General features: G+C 58.3%; 1 protein-coding gene across 2 annotated transcripts in view; it reads left to right on the forward strand.

Moving 5' to 3' along the window:
* The window catches only part of RUNX3 (runt related transcription factor 3), a 43,836-nt gene extending 27,493 nt beyond the window's left edge, over positions 1 to 16,343 (forward strand). Inside the window, exons 5-7 of one of the 2 annotated variants that reach the window (XR_005841708.2) lie at positions 4,324 to 4,488; positions 13,076 to 15,535; positions 15,821 to 16,343. Coding sequence is in view for 1 of the 2 variants with exons in the window: in XM_015297733.4 (XP_015153219.2) it covers positions 4,324 to 4,488; positions 13,076 to 13,599 (689 nt within the window). In the remaining variant the exon portion in view is untranslated. Of the gene's footprint in view, positions 1 to 4,323; positions 4,489 to 13,075 lie in introns of both variants that reach the window. The other variant, XM_015297733.4, reaches the window with a different exon arrangement.
* The last annotated feature ends 3,219 nt before the right edge of the window (positions 16,344 to 19,562 follow it).

A 19,562-nucleotide genomic window follows, 5' to 3' on the forward strand; every position in this document is an offset into this window, starting at 1 on the left:
GGACTCCGTCCTCCCGTGGGAACCCTAAGAATGGGGAGCCCGTGTCCCCCAGGGGTCTGTACTAAAGCTGCACAGAGATTTGGGCGCGATGCTCCTTCCAACCTGACCGTGAGCCGTGGCTCCTGCATCGTTGGGAGCTGCTGGAAGTCCCGTCCGAGATCTGTTTTCCTCCCCCAGGGCTGAGTTTGGGGGTGTGCTGCTGTCGGGGCTCCGAGCTCTGCGGGGTTTATGGGAAGCTGTGTGCTTGCGTGGCCTCCTGTCATGGGGTGGGCAGGGAGAGAGGCAGAGGCGAAGCCAAGGGACCAACCCACAAGTGAGAGGAGATGAGGGCCTTACAAACCGGCTAATCAATACCAGCCCGCGCATAATGAACATCTCTCCCACTGCTGCAGCTTCAGACAGTAAAACCCCACTGTAAGTGCAGCGTATCTCCGTGCTTCCTGCCAGCTGGCCGAGAGCCACTGCGTTTTCTTCAAAAAGAGGGATATTTATTTTCAGCCTTTTAGAGGCAGCCAATTCATCTCGGACCACCGCCGGCTGAAAAAGCTTTATAAATTAGCAGCTTTTCTTTTTTTTTTTTTTTTTTTTAATTTTTTTTTATTATTATTATTTTTTCCTCCCCCGTTGTTGTTGTTTTTAATTCTCTCTCTCTCCCCCACGCCCCCTTAAATATTGTTTTCCTTTCGGTGTGAATGCTCTGCGTTGCGACACGCTGCCCTGCTCTCAGAGCCGGAGGAAGACAGTAGCAGCAGTGTCTCATGAAAGCCAGAGGAAACCAAAGCAGAGCCTCGCCGTGCCCGATTCTCTTTCCAAACGGCGTAAGCAGGCCGACTTTGGGCATGTGAATAATGAGTTATCTGTGCTTGACTTTGTCCGGCAGCAGAAGAGAAGGTCCCTGAGAACACCCCCCTCTTCTCCTCTTAGCGCTGGGCTGGTGCTGCTGCTCACCGGGGCTCTGCAGGGCTCCCCGTCCTCTGCTCCCATCCTTTGGTGGCTGTGGGACCCTCCGTGTGGGCTGTGGGACCCTTCTTGGCTGGGCATTTCCCATGGCGAGCCTTGAGCTGGAGGTGTGTGTCTGGGGGGGCCGGAGGGGCTCTCACATCCTGCACTGTAGGTATGCAAAGATGAAACCACCGAGCGCTGTGCTGCGAGGGACAGCCCCGATGTTCCCATAACGCGGGCGCTTCTCGTGTGGCTCCTTCCCAGGGCTCGTGCTGGGACTCGAGGCTCAGGCTGGGAAAAAAATGCAACCCTCTGTAGAGGATTGGCTCTCCACTCTCTGAAGTACCTCTTCTGGGGGCTTCGGGAGGGATGTGAAAGGTGTTCTGTGCGCTGAGATGGAGGTTTGTGCGCTGCTGATTGCTTTCTTGCAGTCCGTTCTCGTGGACGTGTAGAGGCTGAGCTGTTGGGCTGCATGGCTGCTCCTTGGTCGGGCTGCAGAGCTGGGCTGGTGCTTGAGAAGGAAACAGATGGGTGCTGGCAGCCGTGCTGGGCCTTGCAGTGCAGGTGGCGGTGCTGGTGGGCACACAGTGGGCTCTACAGCTGCTGGAGCAGCCACAGCACATCCCAGCTGAGGCGTTCTGCCCGGGCCATGCTACTGTCTCCTGGTTCTCATCTCCTCCTCGACGGAGTGAAGGAAATGATCTGCAAATGCCTGTGTTAATGAACACCCCCCGCCCTGAGCTGAAATGCTCTGTGCTTCCTTTGCTCCAGCTTGCTGCCAGGGCTTTGCAGCAAGACGCCCAGGGAGGGACAAACCACTTCCCACCATCTGCTCCCCTTCCTCTGCTAGCACAGGGCTGCACTCTGCCCAGCCCCTGCATCACCTGCCCACGGCTCCATCTGCCCCCACGTGTACAGAAACCCAGGGCCGGACCCCCCAGCATCTGTACTGGGCCAAAACCAATTGAGCAGCACTGGGAGTTGGGTATCATTCGCACCATGAAGTTCCTGGAGTCCCTTTTCTACTTTTGGTCAGCTTTGTATTTGCAGCTGGGGAAGCAAGGTGCTCTGCTGGGCACTGCAGACAGCCCCGCGGCCACAACAGGTTGCTCTGCTGGCAAGAAGAGCGGGGTCTGTTTGGTGTTTGGGATCTTTCAGTGCAGAAGCATGCCTTTAAATCAGCTTTGAGGGCCTGAGCTTCAGTGCAGCGCTGGCTTTTTGCTGTCAGCTTTCCAAGAAAACACCCCAAACTTCCCGGATGCCCCCTATTATCGGCCTAAGTGTCCCAGCTCTCCCAGCTGGGAGGTGTTTGATGGGACTGCTTGTTTGCTGGGCTGATGCAAATCTCGTTCTTACGCCAGGATTTGAGGTGATCTGTCCAAATCTGCACGTCATCGTGCTTAATCAGCCTTAAGTGATTCAGGGAGCTGAAGCCTCCTCTGACTGATTTCTTGGGTTGAGGTCTGACGCTGTTTGAAGTCAATTGAAAATCCACCCACTGACTTCAGGAGGCTTTGAGTCAGTCCCCGGGTTAAGCTCGAAACCACCTTCCTTTTCTCTAAGGTATGAGCTATTGTTCGTTTGACGGCGCTGGTTTCCTCTGCATGTCAGCTGTGGGCAGATGGGGAAGGGCTTTTAATGAAGCCAGCCGCCGCAGAAATGAAAAAGCTCAGGTTGTTCTGATGAAAGAAACCCATTAATAGCAATTCTCTCTTGCGTGACAAAGTCTGACGTCCCCGGCTCTCGGTGACAAGCAGCAGGAAGTGCTGGGGAGACAGCTTGTACCGAGCAGGGCTGGTAGTCCGCGGGGCTGCTGGTTTTTAACTCATTCGCTTCCCTTTTTCTGTACAACAAAGCGGTGCCCCAACGCAGCCCCATGGATGGAGTCGGGCATGGCCAACACGCACTGCAGAGGGCCTGGGGGAGCCGGCCAGGATCTGAGCCCCACTGCCGCTCACCTCGACACCAACCCCAGCGTTTGCTTTGGCCCGCATCCACACCAAGTTTTCTACTTCCTTTTTTTATCAGGACAGCCTCAGGTTTGGGGTTTGTTCTGCTGGTGATGGCTGTGCCTGCACACACAGCCCCCTGTTCCAAGGGGCACTGCTATTTGCTGGAGGCAGCACAGGCACTGCAGCGCGGCGTGGCTGTGTGAAGCCCTCGGTTCGGTTGTGCAGCTGAATAATGCTCGAATGCATTAACAACCTCACTTGATTTGCACTTCAGGGTTTTCTGTGCCACGTGCCAAATGCTGCTGCAGGATGGGGTTTTGCAGGGGCAGAGAGTTACATTTCCATTGAATTTCCGTGCAGTTTGGTCCTCGCAGTCCTTTCGGCTCCCCTGCTACATCCTGCCTGAGGAAAGTACTCAAGGAAAAACTTACTTAAACCCATTTTCCTTCTCGTGTGTGATCAGATAAGGAGATGTGACCCAAGCAAGACAGCTGGGTCACATCCATCGCTTCTTGAGGTGCTCCTTGTGTCTCCCAGGGCCCTCCAATAACGTGGAGACGCTTGAGGTCTTGGGGCGCAGGGAGATTAGAAGAGATCTCTTACGGTGTGAATTCGAGGTTTCCTTGGTTTACTTCTCACAGCAGGGGAATGCATCTTCAGAACACCATTGGGTTTTGCTTTCTGCTGGGATGGCCTTTTGGAACGCATCCTGCCCTGTGGCATCGGCACATTGGCACTGGGGCTGCAGCTGTGCGTGGGAACAACGTGGGCACATCAGAGAGCGGGGCTGGAGCTGATGCTGGAGTCAGGGCTGAGCTTCCCACAAGGCTGGGAGCACGGCCCAAGCCAATCAGAGACAAGATGGGGAGGCAGCAGATGCCAGGCTGAAGGAGGGGAAAGTCTGGGGACCTTCTGGGACTTTGCTATAAAGCGACACCGTGCTCACACCAGGCAGATGTGGGGCCCTCCAGCTTCGTGCGGGTGTAACTGGGGCTGGAATGCAGCCCAGGGAGAGCGAAGGCATTCGGCAATGATTAATGTAGTAAAATGGGAAAGTTATGTATCAAGTGTATTTCATGCGCCTCTTGCCTCGGGCCTATTAGCATAAATTTAATAATTATTATTGCCCCGTTCCAGCAGCTGCTACCGAAGGAGCTGGGAGCGCTTTGCAAATGCTCGTTAGCTGCTGCTTTAGGGCCGGGAGAAGAGGAACGGGACGAAGCAAAGCGGTGCCACGGGCAGAGCTGGGCAGGGGCTGCAGCGGGACGGGGGCTGTCCTGGGTGCACCCAGGAAATGCTATGGAAAACACCTAAAACCGAGCATTGCCCTCCCTGGTCCCCTCGTTGTCGTGGAGCCGGGGGGCTCCGGTTGTGCTCCACCCACTGAAGGGGAACGGGTTGGCCACCATCCTCTCTTCTCACCTTCCAGGGCACAGGCAGAAGTTAGAAGACCAAACCAAACCCTTCGCCGACCGCTACGGGGAACTGGAGCGGCTGCGCCAGTCCATGAGGGTCACCCCGACGACTCCCAGCCCCCGTGGATCCATCAGCACCCCGAGCCACTTCGGGTCGCAGGCTCAGACTCCCATCCAAGGTAAGGCTGGTGTGCATCTCCAAGGTTGGGGTTGGGGTTTTGCCCCCGGGAGCCTCCTCACGCCCACGGGGTGCGCGGATGGCTGCTGAGCTGCACGCTCCCGTGGTTTCACCCAGCAAAACCGAGCGGCTCCAGTCGGAGTGCTGGGAGAGCAAAGCAACGTGCTTGGAATCCAGGCACTCCCTTTGATAGGAAGGCACTGTGCAGACGGTTAAGCATCAGCTCGAAAGGGTGTATTGCACTTTACATGCTAATCCAAATGGTTTCTTATCTTGTTGCGCTGTGTGGATGCCAAGCCTGGCGATCCACCGCCTCCCTCCAGCCTCATTCCCCACATGGATGCACACCCGCGTGGGCGCATGCGCAGCCTTTGCTCTTCCCATGTGTGCTATCAGTGGCACTGAGCCCTCAGGCGCTCCGCGTGTCTGCCTGGCAGCTGCCAGGAGAGAGGTTGGGGCTGCAGCCTGCCCGTTCTGTGTGCTGCAGTTCGCTCCCCAAGGTGCAGGCGTTGCATGTGAAGCAATCCGGCTGCTCTGCTGCACTGCTCAGCACTGCTGTAATGAAAAGAGTTCTCCCGTCTGCGCGGTACCCGTGCTTCTTCCCGTGCATTTGTAATCGCGGTGTTGCCTTCCTTTGAGAATCAGCAGAAGTACAAACCGAGATCTAAGGGGTATTACTGAAGCGATGCACGCTTTGAGTTTTGGCGTGGGATTGTCTCCCTTGGAAGGTTTGGGGCTGAGAGTCTCCAAAGCCCCAATGCTGTGCTTTCAGAAGCGCTGTAGGTGTTTGACGGCCTCACTTTTGTTGGCAGAGGCACCGAAGTACGTTTGAAAGTGTCACCTGAACTGTAAGAGCCGCCCCGCTCCTCCCAGCCCCAAATTACAATGGGAGTTTAATTTATGTCTCACTGAAATCAGATCTCCGTGCTTGGAGTTTCCACTGATAGCAGATCGGTTCGCAAGGAGAACATTTTGTGTCGGATTCTCATTGGATTTTTGCTTAAAAAAAGAGAGGGAGGCTGAGTTTTATAGACTCATCTCATTGGCTGTGCAATGGAAGGGGGGAGGGGGGGGATAGTTTAAATTAGCACGGTCCCCCGTAGTGCCGGGAACCCAGAGAGCAGCGTTTGGAGCAGAGAATCAGGTGATGACACAACTGCAGAAAGACAAATGGAACGGGCCACGAGTCACCGCCTGGGCCACGTTCCCAGATGTCAGTGACAGCAGGAGTGGAGACGCACACAATTAGCCCATCCCAAACCATCCCTGCGGAGCGCATCCAAAGGACCGGGAATGCTGCAAAGCTGCGCGCTCCGCTCTCGGCTCTGCTGCTCCCACATTGGAGGAGCCGTCCTAAAAACCAGGAGCAGAACGGGCTGAGCGATTTGAATCTCAGCCCCATCCTTTGGAGCAGTGCTAGCTGTAACCGAGCAGAATAATAACCATAAAGAGCCCCTCTTGCTCTCACACACACAGCCTTATTCACAAAGGTCGTAATTCTTACCCGAGCAAGTGGAGGCTGCCCCATGCCAAGAACAACACAGGAGTTAACAGGCCTGTAATTCTCACCACTTGGCACGTTCTCAGGTAACGCACACGAGAAGCTGATTAGCAAAAGCATAACGAGATACCGGTTAGGAGGGACGGATGGGGCAGGCTGTGGTTCACCCGTCCCTGCTGTCTCTCGCTGGGTGCTGCCGGTCCTCCTGCCCCCATCCCCTGTCCCCTCTCCTGGTGGCCCCCCGGTTCCGCTGACCCGATGCATTGTGTGGGCGATCCCTCATCTGCCTGTGGCCAAACCGGTGAGTTGGAGTGCTCAGAGCAGCCTCAGCCACCGAGGGGGAAAGCAGAGCTGGGTCCTCAGGCAGGGCACGTGGAGGCTGTGAGGCTGAAAGGAGCTCAGGAGGTGGGGTTCGTCTTTTGGATGGATTGAGGTCCTTCGGCCATGTTTGCTCTGTCCTCCCCCGTGGCTGCAGTGGGGATCGTGCCAGGGCCACTGGTGCAAATGGGAGAGGAATTGGCCTTCGGCCATTTGTGGGCTTTTGGTGCAGCAGCTCCTGGGGGTCATAAATACCTCCTGCGAAGTGCACGCCGTGATGCTGAGCGCCTCCCAGCAGGAGAGCACCGATGGGCTCCGAGGGCCGTGCCGGCGGTGCAGTGCGCACTGCAAAGGGTCAGTTGGTTGCAGAGGCTGCAGCCTCGCTTCGCCCCTCGCAGCTGAGCAGGGAAGCGTTCTGTTCTGATGGAACACAGCAGCAGCCCTGCGCACGCCGGGTCTGTTGGCCACATCCACTGTGCTGGGAGAGAAAATGAGAAACGCAGTGGGCTGGGCAGAGCCGTTGGCCTCCACTGAGGGTTTGGCCCAATTTTCCCCCTGCGAGGTCTGGAAAATCCGAGCTTTTTGAAATCCTGGCTCTCCCATCTCTGCAGTGAGGCACCACGCTGTCATTAGGATGGCCTGAAATGGTTCCTGATTACGGGGCAGGCGATGCCAGAGCCTTGCGTGCTGGCTTTGCTGCGGCTGTTGTCTTCGAGCTTTAAATAAAATAGGGGAAAAAAAAAAAAAACAGATTAAAAAATAATCAAGTAGCTCTCAGAAGCAAAGCAAGACGTTGAAGGAACTCGCTGCTGGCTGCCTCTCGGGCTCCTTGCTCTGGGGAAGCGGGCTGCTGACAGGCACGTCCTTTGGGAGCACCCAGACAGCCTCACTGCCCTGCCTGTGCTCCAGCAGCTCCATCGCAACCACTTCATTCCCATTGCAACAGAGGAGGACCGCCCAGGCGGCCGTCTCCTGCCCGCTGGCCTCATGGTGGAAACGCCTCCAGTTGCTCAGGGGGAGCTGTGTGCGTTGTCCAGCAGCACGGAGGGGCCCTGAGGCCACGGGGACAATTGCAAAGTGCCTTTAAATGTGACCTCTGCAGTAACGGCGCGCGCTGTTGTGACTGACGCGCTGAGCATCTCCACGTTGCTGCAGCAAAACGGAGCTGCTTTGACCTCGCAGCACCAGAAACGCCTGCTGGGTGCTTTTGCAGACTGCATCCCTGCCCTCCCAGCCTTGGTGCCTGCTGCTGAGCGGCCTCAGCTCTCAGCTGGACGCTGCCCAGTAGAACCAGTTGGGTTTGCGATCCGTTTCTCAACAACCCGTTTTGCAGAGCCGGCGCAGTGCTTTTAACACACACTGCTCAGCAGCAGAGCGCTTCGTGTGCAGTTCGAGTAAAATCTCTCTCCCTCTCCCTTGCTTTTTAAATATACGTTTTAAAGTATTAGATTACTTTTAAGCAGCTTCTTGGCATGGCCAGCGAGTGCCCCATTGTTTCCGAAATGCAACGTGGCTGCTCTGAGGTTAAGTCCTGAATTATGGGCCCAGCAAATACACTGAATTGCTGCTTCCTAATCCCTGTCCAGATCGACTTATGGTTTCTTTAAAATATCCGTTTCTTAATGGATAAAAACATTCTACCCTGGGCAGAGGCTAAATTGTTTCCAAAGGAAGCCAGGCGAGCATTAGTGGGAAGAAAACATATTGTGGGATTCGGCTTCAGCCTCGGAGGAAGGAACACTGCAAGGATGGTTTCCGGGCTCCGAATGCACCCATCTCTGTGCAGCTCCCCGTGGCACAGCTGCTGTGCAATGGGTGCTGGGGGTGATGGGGGGGGGGCTCAGGCTGGGAGCATCCCACGTGCCGGGGGTGCAGGCAGAGCTGCTTGCAGGCGCGGTGGTCTGACTGCAGGCGGGTTGTAAATCCTGCTGCTTCCTTTTACGTCGTCAGGGCTTGTTTTAATGTTGTCGTTGGGTTGTTTTTCTTTTGAATACTCTCTGAGTGCAGGTAAGGCTGCTTTGGGGGGGGGGGATCTGCAGCGTGGGCAGTGCTCCCGCTCGGCCCACCCACCCGTGCCAATTAGCACCGTTAGCTCGTTAGCTCGTGGCTCTGTCGTGCGGGGCAGTGCGGGGATGGTGAGGGAAGGGGGGTTGGGGGGGGGCAGGGAGGACAGGCAGCAGGCTTGTTTAGTCTAGCAGAGGGCAGGCTGGGAGCAGAGCGGGTCGCTCTGTAAATACATCCAGGGCATAAACAGCGGGGATGGGGAGAGCTGATGTAAGCCGCGTTGGCACAGAACGGGGGGGGCTCAGCCGGCTGGAAGGGGGGGGGGAGAGCAGGGCAGGGTGAGGGCAACGGGGGGGTACAAACGGCCCATGGGGGGAATTGGGGGCGATGTGGGGGGTGGGGAGGAGGGGACAGAAAGCAGAGCTGGACTGCGGGGTGCTGGGCTCGCAGTTAGGAAAGCAAGAAGCGAAGGCGCTGGGTGATGGCGAGGTGGAGCCTGGCGATGCGGCGATAAGCGCCGCGCTGCCGTGTTTGGGTTCGCGTTTTCTTTTCAGGCTGTGCAGAGGAAATATTTGCGCCGCGTTTGTGCACTGCTTCTATCAGATACAGAACAATTGCTCCATGGGTGTGTAACAACGGATGCTGTTCACACCCTCATCTGTGTTGTTTTTTTTTTTTTTTCTTCTTCTCAACACCTCCCCCTTCCCCCCAAAATAAAACCCGCTCTATTTTCTGCGGGGTGAGAGGAAGAGGCCGTTTTCTTTTTTAGTTGGCTCTGACTGGGAAACAAATGAACTTGTTCACATGTGTGACAGAGCCGTGGGAGCGTGGCTGTGTGTGTGGGTGGCAGGAGAGCGATGCTTGTCTAGAGATGAGCTGGATGCGGGGGGCTCAGTGCACCCCTTCCCCTGCAGCGCTGCCTCTCCCCATCCTCAGCCGCTGCCCCTTCGTGCTGGGATGGAGCCCTGGGAGCAGAGGAAGGAGGCACAGAGAGGTCAGAAAAGACGCCAAAAAAAGCCATCCAAGCAGCACAGGAAGGATGGGAGAGAAAAGAGCAGGAGGTGTCGATGGGGAGAGGATTTCTGTCCCCGCTCCGTCTCGCGCACGAGTGCGTATTATATACATGAGCGTAAAATCTCATTAGTGTTTACATTGTCGTCAATCATGGTGGCATAAGGCAGGAAAGGAGCTCGCTTTCCCTCAGGCTAAATTTTTCACGACGATTTTGCAAGGCGCGTATATGCATATAAATAAAGCAGTGATATTTGGCCGGGCTGCAGGTATTTCTGTGTTCGGTACACATGGAAAGTTCCACGTTATCGAGTTCCCTTTAGGTTCCCTTTATTCTCTGTGCGCACCGCACGCTATGCGGATCTGTGGCCGTTGCGTTGTATGCACTGAAGCTCCCTTTTATTGCTGACTTATGGGATAACCCACTGCACCTTCTCCACATCTCCAAAGTGGGGACCAGAGAGTGGTCCCTGGGGGGTTGTGGAGTCACTCCGGTTCCACGCATCACATCGCTTTGGCTCCACGGGGGCTCCCAAAGCTGCTGCAAGCAGCCAGCAGCGCTGACCCAGCTCAGTCCACACCTCCTCCGAGGTGAAAACAGAGCTGCTGTGACACCTGAGGGCGGTTGTGATATCAGCAATGGGGCTGAAGGTCTGTTTCTATCAGGCTCTGTGAGTGGGGGGGTGGGGGGGTCCTCTCAGTGCAGATTGCAGCTGCACAATGGCATAGCGGGGTGTGCCCCAGCCTCGTGGTCCCATGGGCAGCGCGGCCCTAACGAGGAGACAGTGGCATTTCTAATCAGGGCTTTGACCCTTACATGGCTTCTATTTAATGCACATTCCTCACTTCCCCAAACTCCCATCCAAAACATTGACATTTCCGCTGATAGATTGGGTCAGATTTTGGAGTAGTTGGGGGGGCTCAATTCCTTCTTACAATGGTTAAATTCTTACAGCTAAATGGGCTTATTCAGTTAGTGCAGCAGCTGGTGCGATTTCGAGAAGAAAATAAACATTTCCTTCAAATATTTTGATTGGCAACTGGACAACTGCAATACTCAAAGCTCGGATTGCCAGGGCCCAAAAAAGCGAATGGGGGTTGGATGGTGAGTGAGCAGAGCACAGTGTGTGCACCCTGCGAGGCTGGGATGGGACGGGGACAACCCTGGGGATGGATGGGGACAACCCTGGGGATGGGGACAACCCTGGGGATGGATGGGGACAACCCTGGGGATGGGGACAGCCCGACGTGACTTTCGTCTGCTGTGCCAAAGGGGCGGAGGGTGCAATTTGCCCCGGGGTTTGCTTAGCATGTAGCTGGAGGACTGCGGGGGGGGGGCTGCTCTGTTGCTGAGTGAAGTGGATGCGATGGGTATTACGGCCATTCTCCACCTGGGGTTGTCCCTGAACGTCCTCCCCCCCCCCCTTCCCCAGGAGTCCCTCTTCGGACGTGGGGAATGGAGGCGGCTGTGGGATCCGAGCACAGCCCCGACGGTGCAGCCCCGACGTGGGGAGCGGGTCGGAGCTTCTCTCCGCCCGGCGGCCGCCCGGCTCCCTCTAGCGGCCCCTCCGCCTCGGATAGCGGCCCCGTGCCCTCTGCCGGCAGCCGGACCGACAGCCCCGGGCTGCTCTGCGGTGCGGGACCGACGGAGGGCAGCGGGGATGGGAAGCGGGGATGGGCCCGCCGCGGCTGCCGGGCCCCGGGGCAGCTCTCGTGGGGTTGGGGTAGGGGGTTGGGGTAGGCTCAGAGCGGTGGGGGATAGCAGAGAGATGGAGTTTTGTTTAGGGGAGCCTTCAGCCCAAAGGTGAGGATGAGAGCGCGGCTGTGATTAGCGCTCTCACACTCTCGTGCCTGAATTAGCAGCAAGTACCAACTGCCAAGCACTGCAAATTCCGGCCAAGAAAACGGAGCTGTTAAAGGACCCTTTGAGTGTTGTGGAGCAGAAGGGAAACGTGCCCCGAGCACTCGGGTTTTATTTCCAATTCCATTTTCTGGAGTATCATTTACGGGTGTGTGGGAGCACACAGAAGGGCGCGGTGCGATCGCTGGGGGCCATCATTGGCTCTGGGGCAGCAGCTGAGCATCGCTGCGTTATGGGGAGCTTGGAGCCCGCGTGCTTTGCAGCACTGCAGCTTTGCACTGGGACAGAGCATCCTGCAGGCAGGCCAGGGTGTGAAACCAGCTCGGTTTGTTCAGTTGTGGGTGCTCTTCCAGCCAGCCCCAGGCACACAGCCCTCGGTGCAGCACGCAGGAGGGATGGCAGCGTATTGCAGTTCGTGACAGCTTTGAGCTGCTCCTCTCTTATCTCGCACCAAAAACCGCAGCCACGTTCCCCACGCGGGCACTCCTCTGCCTTTCTCCTGCGTGGAGCCTGCGTGGGAAGCGGCACCGCCTGCTCCTCTGCGCGCTGCAGGACTCACCCAGACCGGGAGGGGTGCAGATCCGATCCCTCCCCATCTGCACCCCCAACGCGAGCTGCAGGCTCTGCTCAGCTAGAAGGAAGCAGCTCTGTTTTTTTTTTTTCCCGGGGAGACACTGCAGGGATTTCCCCGCAGTTTGGAAGAGCCTGTCCCGTCCTGCAGAGCGCGGGGAGGGGGTGAGCCTGGAGGAAAAGTCACTGCGACCAAAGGCCATTCGGCTCCCAAAGCAGCTCCGTGCAGCTCCGTGCCTTCAGCGGGGGAAGGCCGCCTCCAGAGAGCCCACAGCTCGGTGTGCAGCTGCACGCTCTGTGCTGGATCTGCTCTTCCTGGAGGTTTTCGTTTCACGAGTGGTGTGGAAAGGCTGAGAAAAGTGCACTGGTGGCGGTTATGGCTGCGCCCTCCTGCACAGCCATGGCCAGTTTGGTGCGGGCTGCGGGGAGCAGGATTCACATCTCTCCTTGGAGAGCAAAACGCTGCCTTGGGAGCCCCCGGCACGGAGGGCTGTGTAAGGAAAGGTCTCAGGGCGGCAGAGGTGGGCACAGAAACCTCTCAGGTCCCAACAGGAGCTGCCGGTGTGGGCTCCCCTTCCCTCTGGGCTTCCTGCAAAGGAAGGACCCGACAGCGCCGGGCTGTGCCCCGCTGTGCATCCATTCCCCCCGAGAAGGGAGTGGGGCAGCATCTCCCACGCTGCCCTCCCTTCCCCCAGCAGAGGAAAGCCTGAATTTCTCACTCTCTTTATCCTCTCGGATGGAGAAAAAAAATACGCAGAGCGAAGCGAGCGAGGGGGTGTTGTGGCTCCTAGCTTGGGAGCTTTCAGCTGTGTGTTTATCAGCTCCATCCCCCGATGGTATCAGCACGAACAGGCCACCCACAGGAGGGCTCAGCAGCCCGGTCTGGGCTCCAGCTTTTCCTCCTGGCTCCATGTGTGTGTGCGCAGCAGCGGCTGTCGGGAGCGGCCGTCTGGGGCTGCATCCCTCTATTTCCTACACGGCCGACGGAATGGCTAAACAGCGTCTTTTTCTTTCTTTGTTTATGAGGTGGGTTTTGTTGTTTTTTTTTTAATCTGCCCGAGGCAAACAGAGCCCTGGAGGAGTCAGCTTAGTCGTGTCCCTTCTTGGATGGGAAACAACAAATTTCGGGGCAGGAAATGGGAACGACTCAAACAAGATGGGTTCGGGATTTCTGTCTTTAAGGTGTCCCGGCTCTCATCCCCAGCAGACCCCAAAGAGGTTCTTTCCCTCTGGCTTTAACTCCTCGCGCAGAGCGTGGCTGCAGCACCGGCTGCTCGCTGCCGGCACGGCGCTGACCACCCGCTCTCTCCCTGCACCCCACAGGCACATCAGAGCTGAGCCCCTTCTCGGACCCTCGGCAGTTCGACCGCTCCTTCCCCACGCTGCCAACCCTCACTGAGACCAGGTTCTCCGACCCACGGATGCATTACCCCGGCGCCATGACAGCCACCTTCCCCTACACCGCAACGCCCTCAGCCACGGGCATCGGGGGCATCAGCATGACCAGCATGCCCACCACCGCGCGCTTCCACCACACCTACCTGCCGCCCCCCTACCCCGGCTCCACGCAGAACCAGAGTGGACCCTTCCAGACCAACCCCTCTCCCTACCATTTGTACTACGGCACGTCGTCGGGCTCGTATCAGTTCTCCATGGTGGCGGGCGGTGAGCGTTCTCCCACCCGGATGCTGTCTTCGTGTACGAGCGCCTCGGCGGGGAACAACTTAATGAACCCCAACCTGGGCAACCAGAACGACGGGGTGGATGCGGACGGGAGCCACAGTAACTCACCCACAACCATGACGACTACTGGGAGGATGGATGAGTCGGTCTGGAGACCCTACTAGGAGGGGGGCGGTCGGGCAGCGACAGCTTCAACCGCATCGGCCACCGTGACGTTACTCCTTCCGCATCAGAACGATGCCGGGGGAAAAGGTAAACCAAAGTCTCCCAAACCAAAAGCAAAGCAGGAGGAATCCTCTGCACACAACCACGGGCGAACATCAAGCAAAGCCGGGCCGGGACCTACGTTGCATTTCAAGATGAACATCCGCAAGGCTTGAATTTGTCGCTTGATGTGGTTCCTTTCATATGGTTTTAATATGTGGATTGTACATAGGGACAAAGGAAAAAAAGATGAGTGGGTTCAGATGTTTGTTTACTGCCGAACGCTTCTCGGCCATCTCACTTGCACCCTCATCCCCACACAAAGCATTCAGGAGTCAGGGAAAGCTCGCCCTCCTGCAGAGCGCTGCGGACACAAGAGCAGGAAATCATCCGAGCCACCTCTGTGCCGAAGCACAAAGACTGGACTGAAAAATAAAAAGGACAAAAAAGGACAAAAAAAAAAAAGAAAGGAAAGAAACCTTTGTGTGCTCTCATCCCCTCCCGGCAGAGCTGCGGGGCCGCGCTCCGGGTTACAGCACAGGTTATGGGCTGTGTGTTCCTCGTGGGCCGGCGTCAGCCACGCGAACGGGAGCTGTGATGGGGCTGTGATTATTCCTTGCCGACGACAGAGGTTGTATTGATCGTTTCTGTGCGTTGTCGTCGTTCTTTAAGCAGTGGCGTGGCTGACCCCGTGCCCGGCAGGTCCTCCCCCCTCCTCTATGTTTACATAAGAGATGCCCTCCTTGCAAGATGCGTGGTGCTTTGTTTGCTCCCTCGCCCTGACCTCACCGTTCAACCCTTTGCTCCTCCTAGCAGATCTCAGCGACGATGATGATGGCGGTGTGTGAAGTGAAGTGAAGTGAAGTGAAGTGAAGTGAAGAAGTGAAGGCGGTGCTGGGGGCGATCCGAGGGGCGTGAGATGCACTTCCCAGCTCGTTAGCTGCCGTGGGGCTGGGAGCCTTTGGCACCGCGCTGCCGTGGGGCTGCGGGTCCTCCTTCCATCCTTGCTGAGTGCCGACACACACAGAGCTGGGGGCAAAGCGCCCTCCTTCTGCTGTGATCCCTCCCTGTGTTTGCACCCGGGGTGGACCGACGCACGACGGCGTGTTTTGTTAACAAGCAGCCGACGCTCATCGGTGCAGCGCCAACTGCGGCCTGGAGAAAGGAGCGCCTCCTGCTCAGCCCCTCTGATGGTGGGAATGCCAATGGAGCGATGCCAGCTGTCATTCCGCATCCCCTCCTGTCCCCCACGTGTCCCGGAGCGCCGCTGTCCGCTCAGCAGCTGAAGGACCACCGCTCAGAGTCGCTGCGGAACCACTGAGGGCTCTGCCGGAGCCCCACCGCGCGCCGCGGTTCCACCCATCCCCACCGGAGCTGTCGGTGGTTGGACACGGTGACCTCAGAGGTCCCTTCCGACCTTAAAGACCCCACAGCCCGCACTGCGCCTCTTTGCGCACAGCCGTAGGAAAACGTGAGCCCGGCGGCCGCCCTCCCATCCTTCCCTGCTGAATTCATGCCCTTACGGCCCGCAACGCCTCCTGCCAAATCTGTCGGTAGCTCATCAGCAGTCAGTTCTAATTGCACTACCGCGTAGAGACGGGAGCAAGGCGTCCCCACGCAGCGGGGAAGCTGCGATGACCACTCAGCCAATTAAACACACAACAGGAGAAACAGCTCCTCGTTGAGATTCAGCCCCCCCAAAAAAAACATCCCTTCCCCAGCAAAGCTGCAACGTTAACCCACAGCGGGCACCCCTGGGTGCTCCCAGCCGGAGAACCTGGACCGGAGCAGCCTGTGTTTGGATGCATTGGCGTTGGTCATCCGATCGCACCACGGATCTGAAGGCACAAGCAAACGAGGTGTCTGTAGGACTAGCTTAATTGAAGGCTGTTGGCGGTGAGTTACGAGTGGCAGCGGCGGTGTTGTTATGACATATTGTCATATGAAGGCGTGAATATACGCACCTCCATGGTATGCAGATGGTCACCAGACAGGCCAACGTTTTTTGCTTTGCACTATAATTTGCTTTTTTTTTTTTTTAAGGAAAAAAAAAAAAAGAAAGAAAATGCACAATTGCTTGTACAGTATAAAGCCCTTCGTCCAGCTCAAAGAATATTTAACTATGAGATCTAATTTTTGGTCGTATTTGTTATAATAATATAATTCTTAAACGTGTTGAAGGATCCGACTCTTAAGAGTGCTTCTGATGGGCGAACGTGCGGGGTGGAAGGGCAGCAGAGAGCCGAGCAGATGAGAACAGAGACTGCTGGAGGTAAAGAAGGCCAAACCTGTCGTGTTTCGTCCCTTCGTGGAGTCTCACACCGGACGTTAAAATAGGAGCAATGCTGGCGATGCCAATCGGTGCGGCGGTTGCGCGACGTGCCGGCCCTACTTGAAGGCAATGCCCTCTATTTAATATGTAGCCTTTCAAACCTGTAGCACTCATCACTGGGGTGGGGGGGGGTCGGGGGGGCGGGGGTGGGGGGGAGGGGGGGCTGCTCCCGGTGAAGCCATTGGGGCCGTCGCTGCTGCGTTGGCTCCCTGGGGCCGGACGGGGTCCTCCCCACCGTCGGTACGAAGCCACAGCGAAGCGGTCGGTTCTGCTTTTCCATTCTTATCCGCTGTACATGGTTATACTGCCAGGCCTCTGTGTAATCGTTTCCATGGTTTTCCACGCGGGGTAATAAAGGCGGGTTGCAGGTTCCTGCTGCCTCCTGTCTGCGCACTCCTCGCCCGCCGCGCTGCAGCCCTCCGCCCCAAACCCGAACGCGGCTCCTCCTTTAGTGGCGGCGGCGCCCCCCTCCTTAGCAAACAGCCGCTGCACTTCCCCGCAGCTCCCGTGCGATGCGGGGCGGGTGGGACGGAGCCCACCTCGGCGCCACGCCACGGGGACACGCTTCTCCCCCATCGAACCGTTAATGAGCCCCGTGCGGGGCAGCAGCGCGCACCCACAGGCACAGTCCTGTCCCTTTGAAGCAGTGGGGATGGATGTGAGGAGCCCTGGGACCCCCGACCCCCGCTGGGTGCCATCACCCATCGCCCATCGCCCATCGCCCAGCACCCATCGCCCATTGCCCGGCACCTATTGCCCATTCCCCATCACCCACCGCTGCCCACTGCCCATCACCCACCACCCACCACCAACCACTGACCCCATTGACATCCCACAACCCATCATCCACCCCTCACCTCCCGTCGCTCATCACCGACGGCCCATCGCCCATTGTGTGCTGTACTACAAATAGGGCTCCGGCACAGATCCCACCACGCGGCCATGCGAGGCTGACTGCTCCCCCAGCACCCGCAGCTCAGCATCATTCCCAGTGCCAAACCCAACCCCATATCCATGGATCCCCATCACCTCCCAGACCCCAAACCCAACCCCATATCCCTGGATCCCCATCACCTCCCAGTGCCAAACCTAACCCCATACCCCTGGATCCCCATCACCTCCCAGACCCCAAACCCAACCCCATATCCCTGGATCCCCATCACCTCCCAGTGCCAAACCTAACCCCATATCCCTGGATCCCCATCACCTCCCAGTGCCAAACCCAACCCCATATCCCTGGATCCCCATCACCTCCCAGACCCCAAACCCAACCCCATATCCCTGGATCCCCATCACCTCCCAGTGCCAAACCTAACCCCATACCCCTGGATCCCCATCACCTCCCAGACCCCAAACTTAATCCCATATCCCTGGATCCCCATCACCTCCCAGTGCCAAACCTAACCCCATATCCCTGGATCCCCACCATCTCCCAGACCCCAAACCTAACCCCATATCCCCAGATCCCCATCACCTCCCAGTGCCAAACCGAACCCCATATCCCTGGATCCCCACCATCTCCCAGGCCCCAAACCCAACCCCATATCCCTGGATCCCCATCACCTCCCAGACCCCAAACATAACCCCATATCCCTGGATACCCATCACCTCCCAGTGCCAAACCCAACCCCATACCCCTGGATCCCCATCACCTCCCAGACCCCAAACATAACCCCATATCCCTGGATACCCATCACCTCCCAGTGCCAAACCTAACCCCATACCCCTGGATCCCCATCACCTCCCAGACCCCAAACATAACCCCATATCCCTGGATCCCCATCACCTCCCAGACCCCAAACCCAACCCCATACCCCTGGATCCCCATCACCTCCCAGACCCCAAACCCAACCCCATATCCCTGGATCCCCATCACCTCCCAGACCCCAAACCCAACCCCATACCCCTGGATCCCCATCACCTCCCAGACCCCAAACCCAACCCCATATCCCTGGATCCCCATCACCTCCCAGACCCCAAACCCAACCCCATACCCCTGGATCCCCATCACCTCCCAGACCCCAAACTTAATCCCATGTCCCTGGATCCCCATCACCTCCCAGAGCCCAAACCTAACCCCATATCCCTGGATCCCCATCACCTCCCAGTGCCAAACCCAACCCCATATCCCTGGATCCCCATCACCTCCCAGACCCCAAACTTAATCCCATGTCCCTGGATCCCCATCACCTCCCAGACCCCAAACCCAACCCCATATCCCTGGATCCCCATCACCTCCCAGTGCCAAACCTAACCCCATATCCCTGGATCCCCACCATCTCCCAGACCCCAAACCTAACCCCATATCCCTGGATCCCCATCACCTCCCAGAGCCCAAACCTAACCCCATATCCCTGGATCCCCATCACCTCCCAGAGCCCAAACCTAACACCTTGTCTCTGGATCCCCACCATCTCCCAGGCCCCAAACCCAACCCCATATCCCTGGATCCCCATCACCTCCCAGACCCCAAACCCAACCCCATATCCCTGGATCCCCATCACCTCCCAGTGCCAAACCCAACCCCATACCCCTGGATCCCCATCACCTCCCAGACCCCAAACCCAACCCCATACCCCTGGATCCCCATCCCCCCCCGCCCCACAGGGCGGTGTCACCGTGGTGTGCTGTCAGTGCCCCCCCTCGTGCCGCCGCTCACGGCGGTTTTGCAGCAGCAGCACAGAGCGCACGGACTGCAGTCTGAGCTTCCCCCGGAGCGCACTGCGCGCCGCTCCGCTCCACGGCTGCACTTTCATCGCAGACAGTTTTTCACCGAAGTCGTGCAAACAGAACCCACCGCATCACTGTTCCTCCCGGCAGCAGCGGGGCGGGACGCGGTGTTTTCTCCTGGGCCGCGCCGGGAGAGCGGAAGGCTCTGCGTTAAAACGCTCCCTGCGCACGTGTGTGCGCTCAGCTGTACGGGCGCTGCGGGCGATGCAGTGCCACACGTCGGCTCCTCCGCTGCCATCAGCGGGAGCAGCCTGGCTGCAAAGGGGCACGGCGGGGCAGCACGGGGGGCTGGGCTGTGCGACCCCGAGTTCGGCACGGGGACAGCGGGCGGTGTGTGGGGTAAGGGGGGCGATGGGGCAGCGAGGTGTGTGCCCGCGTGGGGCGCGTCCCCGTGGCAGGGGATGCTCCCAGCAGCACCGCCTCGGCACCCCCAGCAGCCGTCGGGGCGCCGCGTGGGCGCTCCGTTCCTTGCAGGGCCGTGCAGCGCTATGGGCACCGCTATGGGCACTGCTGCTGATCGCGTGGCCCCCCCCGCCCCGCCCCACGGCAGCTGTGGGGCGGCGGCCCCAACGCGCGGAGCAGCGCTGCCCATAACGGCACCGCGCAGCAGAACGGGGGGACGAAGCAGCGCCGGCGGCCCTTTGGGGATGGGCGAACGGCGCCCTGGAGAGGGTCGGTGCCCCCATCGCCTCCACCCCCCCCCCCCCCCCATCGCCCCCCGGCTCCGCTCCCGGAGGACCGTTCTCAGCAGCGCTGAGCCCCTCCTTCCCGTCGGAGCGCCTCGCAGAGCCCCCCCGGAGCACAGCGATGTCGTTCCCCCCCGCTGTGCGCCCCCATTGCCCCCAGCGCTGAGAGCGCCCC

Source organism: Gallus gallus, chromosome 23 (genome assembly GCF_016699485.2).
Source record: "Gallus gallus isolate bGalGal1 chromosome 23, bGalGal1.mat.broiler.GRCg7b, whole genome shotgun sequence".
Classification (NCBI taxonomy): Eukaryota; Metazoa; Chordata; class Aves; order Galliformes; family Phasianidae; genus Gallus; species Gallus gallus.